Raw genomic sequence first — 14,075 nt, forward strand, 5'->3', positions numbered from 1 at the left:
AAAATATACAAAAAAAACTATGGGTCTCAGAATATAGTGGCAAAAGGAAAATTTTTGAAATGTTAATTTTATTTTATAAAAAAGGACTAATTTGTAATTGTACTGATATGCAGAATATGGTTAACAGGTTAGTTTTACAGCATAGTGAACATGTAAGAACGCAGCCAAAAAATTAATGGCATAAGTCTACCTTTTTTCCATTTCACCTCACATTTTTTTAAGTAGTTTATACAGGGGTATAGCTGGAGTGTGGATCAAGCGGGGCACATGCCTAAAGTGCAATAAAGTATGGTAGGAGAATGTGTATGCATTATGTAACTTCACACTATGCTTCACACACTCACTCATCTTCACCATAGCATCTATACGGTGGGCCATGGAAATGTAGGTAGACACTATACTCTTATGAAAGCTGTCTAAAAGAAAATCTGTTTTTCTTGCCCATAGCAACCAATCAGAATGCAACTTTCATTTCTTATACTGCTGGGGTAAAATGCAAGCTGTGCTGTGATTGGTTGCTATGAACAACAAAAGATTTTCTTTTAGCTTTCATAAGAGCTAATTCTCCATGGCCCACTCTGTACAACAAACTTCATTGAGATGTTGTTTAATGACAAATATTTTAGTTAAATGCACTTAGACTAAAAGAAAAACCTGCGGAGGCTTTAGAAAAATTCCTCCAGTGTCTACAAAAGTTGGCCATTGGGGAATACCCAAAGGGACCTCCAAATTAGTTTTCCTTGAGTATTTTGTGTATTCAAAATAGCTGAGGCCTTTGCATTATATATGTCTGATTGCATTCGTCATCCTGGGACGGACTTTCTACTAATGTACACATATATTTATTATAGAATACATAATTATTATCCTTTGTAAGAAACAACACTAAGGCCTCATGTCCACGGTGAAATATCCGCAGCGGATCACCCGCACGCGTGATCCACGCCACATAGGGATGCATTGGACATCCGCAGGTAATTAAATACCTGCAGGTGTCATTTTTCCCTGAGGCGCGGATTGCATGTGCGAAAACACGCGCAGCATGCTCCATTTAAGTGCGGGTTTCCCGCACGGACGGCTCCTGCGGCTTCTATTGAAGCCTATGGAAGCCTTCCGGTTTCGCGGCACATCCACAGCTGAATTTCCCCGTGGACATGAGGCCTAAGGCCAGTCTCACACAGGCATATCTGCGCACAAAAATAGCACATATTAATTAAACTAATTGCCAATTTCAATGAATGGAAACTTGGCTGCATGCTTTTTTGGCTGCGCAAATGCAGACAATTTGCGGATGCAAAAAGTGCAGTAAAACACGCACATGCGTGCAGAAATACACTACACAAGTATGCACGTATATGCGCTTGCATTTGTGTGACACCAGCCTTACAGGGGTAGATTTTTATAGGGAAACAGCAGCTATAACGTAGTTATAAGGGATAAATTACGAAAATTATTGTTGTTAGGGTTCTATATATTTTTTGTGTTTCTCCCCTTTTCTGGCCCATTATAAAGTTTTTTTTTTGGCTAATAAGAAAAAATCTCACATCTAAATATAGAGAAAGGGATGTAATCTTTGTAGTATTTTTCCACATCATATTCCTGCATGTTAGTATTCTGTGAGGGTGCCAAAAGCTAAAAGTGTTTTGGAGATACTGCTAGTGTAAAATAATACAGCCAATTAACTATAAAAGCCGGTTAAAAAATAGCTGGACTCAGATGATAAAAAATAATTGAAAGCAAGAAAGTGTTGTGTCTTGGAAGTGTGTAAGGATTCTCTTGCTGGACAATAGCGCATTTACCCACCCCTTTCAGATGTTGTAAAAAGCGAAATATATATGAGAAAATACCATGTGTAGACATGATATGCAGAGCTGAAGACACTGCAGCACACTTAAAATGTTGTAAACTCTGCTCAGTATGAATTTAGCTCGACATTGTAGTCTGTGACATGAAAGTATTTGACTTGGCCTTGTAAAAACATAATTTATACACAAAAGAAGTCTGTTTATTATAAGATGCAACAAATTATGTGCATGCTAAAAAAGGAGGCTCTTGCTGGGAAAGTGAGTAGAGCAATAGTTTACTAATATACATTTGCTCTACCTTGTTGACATGTAAAACATGGGTGACACATAGTACAAGGAACTATTGACTTAGAACATCACCTTTGGTTTATACTAATATTTGAATTGCTTTTACAGCTGTGTGATTTAGGCAGAACACTGAAAAATCAGAACAGTTGGGCTGCCTGTCCAAGGGAGAGTTTTCATTGCGAGATCTGCGGTGATAAATCGCCCACGGACCTTGCATGACAGCGCAGCCCGATGACCAGAGAATCATAACGATTCTCCGCCCATAGGATTGAAATCGTGGCATACTGCGATTTTCCGCGATTATCCACAACGAGCCTATCTATTAGATGGGCTCATCACGGAGACCTGTCAGTGCTCCCCCCTCCTTCCCCGCGGTGGAATATCGCTAGCCGTGAACAGGCAGTCTAAGCCCAGTGAGTAGAAAGATTCAACATATTCTGCATAACTACACAGAAAAATGAATCCCATTATCATCAGTCTAGGGTGGTTGTCATTAGGTTTTTATCTTAGGCCAGCTGCACACGACTGGCTTGGATTCTGGATGCAGGACGCGGGTACATGCAACCTTTCTGCAATGTCATTGTGAAAGATGCGGGTCAGTCGGCTTCCATCGACTTCAATGGAAGCCGTCTGTGTGGAATCTGCACTGAAATAGAGCATGCTGGGATTTTTCCTACGCAAGCGGAAATTGCAATTTATTTCTGCTTGTATACAGGAAAAACCCGCTTTTCCATAGCATGCTATGGGCAGCATTTGCTTTAGAATCCAGAGGCGGGCGCCCACTTCGGATTCCACAATGCAAATTCGGACATGTGCTTAGGCCACTCTCACACATGCGTTTTTTTCAGCGTTTAACACTGTGTTTTGCTGCGATCCTATTGCTATTTTCAGACGCAGGTTACTGCCTCCGACAGACAGTTTTCGTGCGCCCCATCATTGTGATGGGTGATGAGGTGCACTAAACGCAGCAAAACAGAGCAGATAGTGCTTGAAAATCGCGGCTCTAGAACGTGGCAGTAATAATGATAAAAAACGCATGTGCGAGTGGCTTTATGGTCTCACTCTGACACCAGAGAATGAACCCAGATATTCTGCTTCTTCCTTTTGGGCTCTTCCTCCAGCATCGGACAAAGAAGTTCACTGGAATCGGCCACAACCTGGGCCAGCAGCACGTCGTCCTGAAAGACATCCTCTCACGACCACAGCTAGCACTAAACTAAGCTCACTTAAATGGCCCCTCTGCGCTCATCTGACTGTTTCAGGGGTGTTTCTTGTGGGTTGGCTCACTTCTGGCATTATTAGCTTGCTTGGCTGCGTTTATAACAGTGCTGAAAACGCAGTCAAACTGTCAAAAATGCATGTCATCTCAGCTGAAAACACAGTAAATGCAGCATTTTCACAAGTGCACGTGTAAGGCCACTCACACATACGCTTTTTAACGCAATTACCGTGATGTTTTGAATGCCAAGGTAATAACGGTATAATGCTCCCATTGACTTTTCTCGATCACGGCGTTAGAATTTTTGTCTGCTTTATTTTGCGTGTTTTTGTGCTATTTAAAGCATCTCATCATCCATCACAATAATGGGGTGCGTTAAAAACCATTGTTGGACGCAGTAACCAGAGTCAGAAAATGGCGGTAAAATCAGCGCAATTAAAATTGTTGCATTTTGCTGACGGTGTGTGTAAGAGTGGCCTTAGACACACAATACAGCCAATTTTGTAGCATGTTTTTGGACAGAGGAAACCATTGTATAATAAACAGAAAAAAGCATGCCCTTCTGGATTTATTCCTACCTAGCAGAATTCCTCCACTAATGCTCTGTGGGAACTCCATGTTTCAACTTAAATGTTGTATCTGTACCACAGATAGGGGCCAGAAAGGCCGACAAAAGATATGATGGTCTCTTATATTAAACCAGAAGGATCCTGATGAGACATGGTGCTTCAAAGGATTTCAAGTATCAAATAGGAAATGTCACATAACATCAAATACTTAGATTCCACATGTTACTGAAGCAGAAAACACTATTCCAAGGGTACACCAGGTACCATATGTCACCCTCCGAGAGCATGTATAACAGTGATTGGTAAGAAGGACAAAGTTCTGCTTCAATATTCCAGTTATCGTTTGATATCATTGCTTAATTTGTACATTAAAAGAGAGTTCTCCCACTATACTAAGGACATGTATGCCAGATCCTCAAGACGGGGGATGAAAGTCTGATCATTGGGGGTCTCACCAATGGGATCCCTACAATCTCAAGAATTGTGCATCCAGAATATCCCATACGAATTGAGTGTGCATGCATCAACACTGTCCATTTACTTTTCAAAAGGGAAGACATGAAAACTTATTAAGATGCTCTTATATGGAACGATTATAATGGATGATTATCATTCAAAAAAAGAGCTAGTAGTGCTGGCTCGCTCACAGAGCGGCCAGCAGGGGGGCGGGGAGGCTGCAGGAGATTTCTCTTTTCTCACTCGCCCACCCCTCTCCATTGACATAACATAGCGGCCGTTTAATACTGAACAGCTGCTATTTACACTAAATGATGAGTCATCATCTCATAGTCCATCGTTTATGCAGCATAAACTCCAGCCCCTTTACCTTCTGTATCACCCTGTTATTTGTAGTATGTAAGCTCGTTGAAGCAGGCCCTGCACCCCTGTTTCCTGGTTTTGTTTCTGTTCTCCCTGTCTTGTAAGCGCTGCGGAATATGTTGGAACAATATAAATTATTATAAGATTATTATCAATGATGATATCATCTACAGATGCCTAAAAGACGATCTTGCAACACCTGGGTTTGGGCCCTGAAAATGCTTTTTTTGGATTTTGGCCCTCTACTTTTGCCTAATTTATGAGTGAGGATAAGAGGATATTGTCCTTATCTTTTTTCGATTTATAATGAAGTGGGACATGACAAGGGTGTATCCCGATAGATAACATTTGTACTGACCTTGGAACCTTTTCTCAGAAATAAACAATCCATTTCAGATATTTTCAGTATCCAAATAGCCTGAGGCATTTACCAGGTAGCATTCCAGCAGTGACACTGCCAAATTTACTGTCTTCTTTCTGATACTTTTCTCTCTCTGTCGGTCTTTAAGATTAATATATTAATATATAAAAATCAACGGCTATGAATATATCGGTTTCCTGACTGAAGACCCTATTTGAATCTTTTTTTCTTTCTTATGGTCAGTTAAAACCTTGAAATACATATGTAGCAAAGTTTAATGTGATACCTACCTATATTAAGAAAAAGTTCTGTGCCACAGTTTATTTGCCGTTTCAATAGCTTTGCAATAGTTTTTGTTGTGTTAAGTTAACTTGTTGCAGCAAGTTATCAGAGTTAAGTTATACTTTGCTACATCTACCTGTACCTTGCTATAAAGTGGATAGCAGATCTGGCAGACATATATTAACAACTTATTAATGCTACAACTGTGTTTCCCCCAAAATAAGACACTGTCCTATATTATTTTTTTGTCCCAAAAGAGGCACAGTGTCTTATAGTACTCACCTAGTAGATGGTGTTCGGGTCCCTCGCGCTGGTTTCCGTCGCTGCTGCAGGCAGGATTCCATGTACCTCTGAATGCCGACAGAGCATTTCTTCCTGGTAGCAGGGTATGAATAGCCCACCTCCAGCAAGCGACTGCTCTGACTGGTGTAGCAAACACCGCGTCAGTCAATCAGAGCCGGCGCTCGATTAACCAATCACAGCCATTCACTGAATCTGCTATCCACTTTATAGAAAGCTACAGATGTATTAAAGTGTAACTTAACTCTGATAACAACCAGGAAGAAATGCTCTGTTGGCGTTCAGGACTACATGGAAGCCTGCAGCACCGCAGCCCAGCATGAGGGACCCGAACGCTGTCTACTAGGTGAGTATTGTTTTTAGCTTTTGTTCATGTAGTGCAGCTAGGGCTTATTCTCGGGAGAGCTTATATTTCAACACCCCTCCACACCCCCTGAAAATTTGGGTAGGGTTTATTATTGGGGTAGGTCTTATAATCAGGAAAACACTGTAGCTTTGATGAAAGGAAACTTAAGATTTGGATAAATTGCACTATTTCTTGGTTAGGATGGTGCGTAACATTGAACATGAATGTGTTTCTATGAATATGCCACATATGACAATACCAAACAAAATCCTTGTTACTTTCTTTCAATCCCTAGCTGCAATAAGACATAAGTTTATATGGAAAGGAAGAACCACTAGACATTTACAGAAGCTAGCAATATAGGACTTCCAGGCTGCATATCTTAGTAGGAAGCAGTAGATCTTGCTTGAGTGATGGACTGGTATTAGCATAGTCCAATAACAATATGAGTATTGATGGAACTTAAATTCTGAGAAAACGCTTTAGTCCCTACCATGCCCTTTCGAAGGGCGGTTATGGATCAACTGACTGGTGCTGCTGTAACTTTGGGACTAGAGTTTTTACATCTGCATCACAGAGAGATCCCATTCAATCGCTATAAGAATTCCGTTCTCAAACATCTGGTGCCACCAGATCATGCATCTCTACACTTTGGAGAGACTAGAGAAGGCCGACGGTCATGCATGGTTTGAGAATAAACAAAATCAAGTATAAGTAAGACCTGGCATCCTCTGTGAGGCCATTTGGAGGCACATACCTCTTTTTCAATGGAAATTTTTTGTTTCTCAAGTGCAAAAAAAAACAACAAAAAACAAAAAAAAAACGGGGTAGATATTGGCTTGATGGGAGGCTTAGGGTATGCCCACATGGACAGAATCCACGTTAGCTTATTCTGCACTGATTCTGCCTCAAAAACATTGTATGCCTGCAGATTTGCCAGCAGATCTAGACAATTTCATTGGCCAAATCTGCATGGGGATTTCTCAACACGGGTTTGACATGGCATCTATGTGCAGAAGTGCCAAACCACTTTCGAGTGCAGAAAAAAAATATGCACCTCCACAGACTTTGGGATGGATTCACGCTGAAATTGGAGCACTAAAGAGACGCAAATTTACCACAGATCTGGTGTGCATTTTTAACTGAACTTTACTGTGAAAGATGAGGGTAACTATTACTAATGTCTTTCTTTCTTTAATGGACAGAGAATTGTCTGTACTGATGATATATAATCTCACATGTGTATCACTAGATTTGGTCATATCTGGCTGATGTTTTACTTGCTTTGGTTAAAAAAAAAGATATTCTAATTTTTTACTACCACATGAACCTACCTAATGCTACCTTACAATGCAAACAGAAAATAGTAAGGATGATTATGGTAAAGAAGTATTGAAAACGTGAAACTTTACTTAGAGCTGTAACAAGCGTTCAAGAGAATTGACAAAACTACACATTACACATTGTGAATAAAGTGATGAATAAACTAGATATTTAGATTTCTAATTTCTAAAATATGAATTGTAATTTGTTGTTGCGATACAACCCTTGTGGTGCAGGTGCACAAACAGATGTAGACACATACAGACATACTATAAACTTGAGTGTCATATCTATAGAACTACTCTACAGAAAGGTAAAAATGTGCAGAGGATTATGGGGGGAAAAACAACCAAACAAGAGATAATGGGTGAATTGTATGGTGGCAGAGGGACAAAACTACAATGACTATTACATGAGGTATGCCAAGCCTGGGTGTTCAGGTGCAGGAGTGACAATGCTGCCCCTACTGCTTACCTGCTGGCTGTTGAATGAAGCAGGAAGGAAACAAAATCATTGACACAATTCAATGAAAATGGTTATTTCTAACAAAAGAAACTCAGAAAGCTAATTTTATTATGAAGCTTCATCTCAATATAGGTGAGGGGGGGTCTGATTAAGAGAGGGTTACAGAAAAGACAACACTATGGATTAAAACTAAAATTGATGCAAATACAGTATGAAATGAAGTCCTGCTTCTTGAATTTATGCTGGCAGCCATTACTTTTTGAGGCTGAAATTTTATATGCTAAATAGAAACAATGGGAGGGGGGGGGGGATTTACTCAGGCTAGTGTTTTATGCGCTGTCTTGATCCAAAGTGAGCTGGAGAGCATGAAAGAAATATGCCAAATTTATTAAGTGGTGCATGCCTTTTAATAAATTTGGCACATCTCTGGCCATCTGAGCGCCAGAAAGTCAATCTATACCAGTTATGAGCTATAATTTCCACCAGTTTCTAGTGCAAATTATAGTTCATTATCTGGGAAGCGGATGTCCACACACCTTTTGCTAAGTCCCACTCACTTTTTAGAAAACTGCTGAGGGTGTTAGTAAAAGAGCAAAGAGTCAAAAAATTTCTGTGCAAGTTTTTTTCTCTGGTGCAAGGCTCTACTTACATTCCCCCAAAGTCTATGAGTGGGCTACAAGTACCAATTAGGTGTTACAGAAAAAATATGCATATCACAGTCATAGAATTTATAGAACACTCCTCTGGTGTGTCATTGTTATGCTTACCTTACATAGAGAGAAATTGGTACTACAGTATTTAGAATGATAATGTAAGACCAAAATGTGAGGAATCCTGAGAACACAGCACTGTCCACCAGCTCGTCCCAGTGAAGGTAGACTCTAAAACGACTGCCTACATGATGCTCCCAAATGGAGTTTCCAACAGCTAGAATGATTCCCATGCATACCAGGAAGCCAAATATCTGGAATACAGAAATCAAAATTATTGTGGATATTCACAGATACAATCTTTTAAACATAAAAACTCAAAGCGTGAAACAAAAACATGTTTTTATGTGTTACACATTTGCTAGGTTTTTTAAAATAATGTACACATGTATAAAAACAGTTTCAGTTTACACATGTATTACACAAAACCCATATCAACTTACCCATAAAACTAGAGTGTTCATTAACCGATCGATGCTAGTTCTTTTAAACTTTGTTTTCCCACTGTTCTGCATTAATTTAGTATCTGGCCCTGTAAAAACAAAGTAAGTCTAGTCTGAGTTTTCAAAGGGGGAAGCATTCAACATTAAAGCCTATGGAAACCTTTATGCATGAAAAATCAACACACATGTATCTTGTTAAGGGCTCCTGCACACTGGCGAGAGCGATATTGGGCCATGATTCACTGACAGATATCGCCCTCACAGTCCTGAAAACCTTGAAAACAATGAGCAATATCGCAAACAGAATGGACATGCTGCGATGATTTTCCTGCATCGAATCGCAACACAGTGCCATGCCGGGAAACATCACTAGTGTGAATAAACCCATTCAAAAGAATGGGTTTCATGTTTGTGTGAGATTTGTGCGTCTCGCAATGCACAAATCTCGCACGATTTTCTCGCTAGTGTGAAGGAGCCTACGGAAAACAAAAGATGAACCTATCTTTTTACTGGATTAGGTTTTCCTTCCTATGCATTTATAAAGCCTCAAAATTGTTTTGCAGGCTCTCTTACATTGAAGTTTCTGACTTGGGTGCCTTCCCAGCCTCTGATCAGCTGGTTTCTTTCATGAACTTGCACAAGCTAAGATCACCCTCCCTTCTCCTCTATTAGAGGTTGTGTAGCATAACTACACCCACTCAATACTACACAGCTATCTCTCAACATCTGTCTAAGTAGCTAATGAATCGGCACTCAATGGATTTTTTTGGAAAAAAATTATTGCACAGTGGTAAATATTAAAAAAATGGGCAAGGGATAAAGTACAGATGCGCGATGGTTGTTTCGCATGGCAACTACGTCTCCTTAGCCCTACATCTAAAGATTTCAAAAATGTTTTTAAGTGTTTATCAATGAACTGGATACCTGCAAAGATGACCATGCCAAAGCACCATTCAGTATTTCTTAGAACACATCCCCTCAAAAGCATCTTGCTATTATTCAGCGAGTACTTGCAGTCTTTCCAGAGGAGTGTTCCATTAAACTTGTCCAGCTTGTTGTTTGGGGGTTCACATAGGACCTCTCCTGTTAAAAAAAGCCAAAAACAAAACTTGTGAATATTCATTTGTTTAGCTGTAAATGAATTATGCTTTCGCTATCATATACTAATGTGCAATTATATCAGATGCATGTTCTGTAAACCACTTTCATTCCACATACTTATTGATGTCTTTAATAAAATTTATGGTTCTAAAAGTAACATACAAGAAAATATTAAATAAATTGCCTGAGTGTATGTGCTTAAAGCTGCATCAGAAGCACGCATATAAACAAGTATCAAGGCCATTTACAATGTGTTTGCATTGGAATACCCCATGTATGCCACTTTATAGGCATCAGCCACTGTTTTAAGCCCCTTGTTAAAAACATACCGCACGGCATATAGAAGTATCCAATTTAAAAAAGTAAGGAATAATGCAGACAACTGTGCCACTGTATACAATGGAAAAGAAAAAGGTATACCCACATATAGCAATATAACAGTTCAATAGATACCTAAAGGACAGTCTTGATAACCAATAGGTGAATGAGGCGCTATTGATACATTTAGCATATGCGTCGAAAGCTAGATGGCATCCTCTTTTTATTGGCAGGGAAAAAAAACGCCCAGTTTAGTTTCAACACTTCGAGCGTCCAGGCAGTATGGAGGTCTGGCTGCTCTAAATATGTATTTGTGTTTTTTAGCATCTCAGTTAATATATGCACACTAGTGGCTAGGCATAGATCTAAGTAACACGTCTACTGAACTGACAGGAGTGTTGATGGAATCATAAGAAAGTCTGACTAGTTTGCTCTAGAGATATAAATCCCTAGGTTTAAGATTGGTGCCTTTCAGAACTGTTTATGGGCATTGCCAGGGGCTCAAGAAATGGAGGTAGAGGGCAAGTATGGGAGTTGCTTCTTGCCCAGGACACCCCTCTGGTCTAACCCTTATTTACCTCACTTATTGGATCACTCTGGGACTGTGTTCTGGGCATTGAAGGGAATAAAATGCCTGTCTCAAGTTTACCCCAATGAGAGTCTTTTTCCTTCTCTTATCGATCTACAGAGTTCCGGAAAATGCTTTCTTCTAGTATTTTCAACTCCACCATGCTCTGCAGTTACAATTTAGTATTTTATCCCATTCCCTCTCTCCTGGTGAACTGGAGGGTCTATTGAGTACTCCAAACCTGTGTAAGCCATTTACTGAAATTTACTGTCATCTCAAAACTATTTGGTTCTTTAGTAACGCTTATGACAAATGGAAGGTAGATTTTCCAGATGTCTGAGGAAGAGGTTGAAGATACCGTTTCCTCTGTGGTAAGTGCTAGGGATCTTCTAATTCAGATAAAATTCCTACATCCTTTACCACGCACCTGTAAAGTTAAAACGCCTTAGGCATTCATCAGACATCTGTTTCAGATGTCAAGCAGATAGTGGTTCCTTCCTCCACTAAGTTGAGTCCTGCCCTAAAATCAACCCTTTTCGTCATGTCCTTAGTTTTCTACTAGTGCAATTTGTACACTGCAGGCATGTCTGTTAAGAATTTTGGATGAGAGAATACCGAACATGCATGAAAAGCTCTTTTCTAGATTTATACTTTCTTGTGCCTGTAAAGTGGTAATTATGAACTGGAAATCTACAGGTTCTCCTAGGTAACTGCATTGGCTCCGCTTGGTTTATTCTTATATCCCAGTGTACAGTGCCTCTGTATTATTTGACCTTTGGGGTTTCCGATCTTTCTATGCTTGTTTTTCTGTAGTTTTGTATTTTGTTATAAAAGCATAAATAAAACCTTTAAATAAAGCATATGCGTTACCATCTTTACAAGGGCATAAGCCAAAACAAACAGACACTGTAAACACAGTGAGAACAGACCCCAATTCTGGAAACTACCCTGTTCAAATGACAATTCTGTTCATTTTGAGACCACTTTTTACAAACTCTGAGTTCTTGTATCCCTCCTTGTTCATCTATACAAATGTTATTAACATTACATGGGAAACAACAACAGAACAATAAAAAAGCTTGTGGATCCACTGAACAGGTTTGCAAATTACAAACACATTTAATATAGACTGAGCATTATAGGGTACAATCAATAATGGGTCCAGAAGAATGATAAAAAAAAGTATGCCTAATGAGCCAGTTGACAGAAAACAATATACTGACTAAGAGAACTTTTACATGAAGAAATTTGCTCTGCTAGATGAGCACCAATCATTGAGATTGGTGCACAATTGCTTGACCTTTACACAGCCCAATTCAAACTAGTTGGGGACAATCATTCATTATTGTTGGTAGTGCATTCCCCATTTACAGAGAGGGATATGCTGCAGACAACTATAATCTGTTGTGCTTTACAAAAGGATTTAGACACTGAGCAAACTGAATAGTAGTCAAATTCTTATAATCTGTATAGCTGTAGAATGAATGAGCAGATTCTTACAATAGGGGCCTCCATTCTTCTTATGCAAGCTTGATTGCCAGTATATCACGTTCACTAATGGGGTAATTTTTCTCAGAAGAGGTAATCAGTTTGGAAAAGAAACCAATGTATGTTTTTTTCCCTTTGGAATTTTTTTTATATAAAAGGGCACCTGCCCCCAGGGAGGAAGCATCAACCTCCAGGTAGAATGGTTTCGAGGTGTCTGGATGATAAAGAATAGGAGCACTGGCAAACATTTGTTTTAGTTTGTTTTAGCCTTTTATACCTGATATTTAGGGTTCACATCACAAATCATGGCAGATAATGGAGCAGTCAAAGATAAGAAATGTGGAATGCCCGTAATAATTTCGAATCCTAGAAATCACTGGATGTCCTTCAGAATCTGAGGTTTAGGCCAATTGAGAACATACAGTATTTATCTTTGTCCATGCTGAGGGCTTTGAGCTAAAATGATAGGGTAAACTAGACTGCTGGAAGTTGACATTTCTCAAGCTTGGTAGAAAAACAGTTCTGATGTAAATGCTGTAAGACCATTTTAATGTTAGACTGTTTTGACATACTTGCAGTGTGAGGTAAAATTACGAAAAAAATATCAAAATGTCATCCAAATCAAGAATCATACAGGAATATGGGAGGTCTTGGAACACATCATTCACGAATTCTTGAAAAACAGCAGCGGCATAACACAAACCACAAGGCATGACAAGATATTCAGAACGTCCATCTCTGGTGTTAAATGTGGTTTTTCACTCATCACCCTCACATATTCGGATGAGATTGTATGCCCTATGGAGATCAAGCTTGGTATAAATGGTAGCCCCTTTTGTATTTTGTCAAACAGTTTGGGTATTAGAGGTAATAGATATTTTATTCTTTATGGTAACAGCATTCAGACCTCTGTAATCAATGCATGGTCACACAAACTATCTTTTTCCTTTATGAAGAAAAGCCCTGCGCCAGCTAGAGAAGGCTGCTTTCAAGTTAAAGCTCTCTCAAGATTCTCCTTGATATATTCAGGCATGGCTTGAGTCTCAGGAAGACACAACAGTTTGTGCAATGAGGGGGTCTCGGCCTCTTCTTTGCTAAAAATATCTGCAAACATAGAACATGGTTGAAGTAGACCTGGAAGCTCAGGAGGAACTTGAGGCTTGAGGACTTGGAGAAATAGCACACAGACAATGGGTATAACAGCGGTTGCTCCAATGCGGGATTTTCCCAGAATGTCAGTTAATGACTGGAGAATGCAGACGAAGCCAAGGAAGTCCAAAAAGAACTGGAGTTTATGGGAAGAACCAGCAAATACATTTTTCTCTGTGCATTACTCCAATTTACAGATCTAGTGAATCAGTGACACACCTGATGACATAATATAGGAGCTCCCCATCAACGGAAAACACAGAAAGGGGATTCATACAGGGTAGCAAAGGAATCCTGCATTTGACCACTAAAGCCTAGTGTATGAAGTTCAGCTCTGGAGTCCAGTTATGCTTCTGTAAAGTATTGTGAGTCAATACAGGTCAAAGATGCAGATAGCAGAAACTTTGGAGAGGACTCTGTGTCACATAAGTAGCCTCTCCCACTGGCCCTAGGTGGCTGAAGTTTCCCGGCTTTATTGGGCATGATCTCAAAAAAATGTCCATCACCACCACAATAGACAT

General features: G+C 39.6%; 1 protein-coding gene across 1 annotated transcript in view; it reads right to left on the bottom strand.

Moving 5' to 3' along the window:
- ATP8B4 (ATPase phospholipid transporting 8B4 (putative)) overlaps positions 1 to 14,075 on the bottom strand; it is a 211,453-nt gene that overhangs the window by 67,123 nt on the left and 130,255 nt on the right. The window contains exons 11-13 of the mRNA XM_066592633.1: positions 9,855 to 10,013; positions 8,931 to 9,019; positions 8,545 to 8,741 (exon numbers count right to left, since the gene is read on the bottom strand). Coding sequence (XP_066448730.1) covers positions 8,545 to 8,741; positions 8,931 to 9,019; positions 9,855 to 10,013 — 445 coding nt within the window. The remainder of the gene's footprint in view (positions 1 to 8,544; positions 8,742 to 8,930; positions 9,020 to 9,854; positions 10,014 to 14,075) is intronic.

This window comes from Eleutherodactylus coqui, chromosome 2 (genome assembly GCF_035609145.1).
Source record: "Eleutherodactylus coqui strain aEleCoq1 chromosome 2, aEleCoq1.hap1, whole genome shotgun sequence".
In the NCBI taxonomy this organism is placed as follows: domain Eukaryota; kingdom Metazoa; phylum Chordata; class Amphibia; order Anura; family Eleutherodactylidae; genus Eleutherodactylus; species Eleutherodactylus coqui.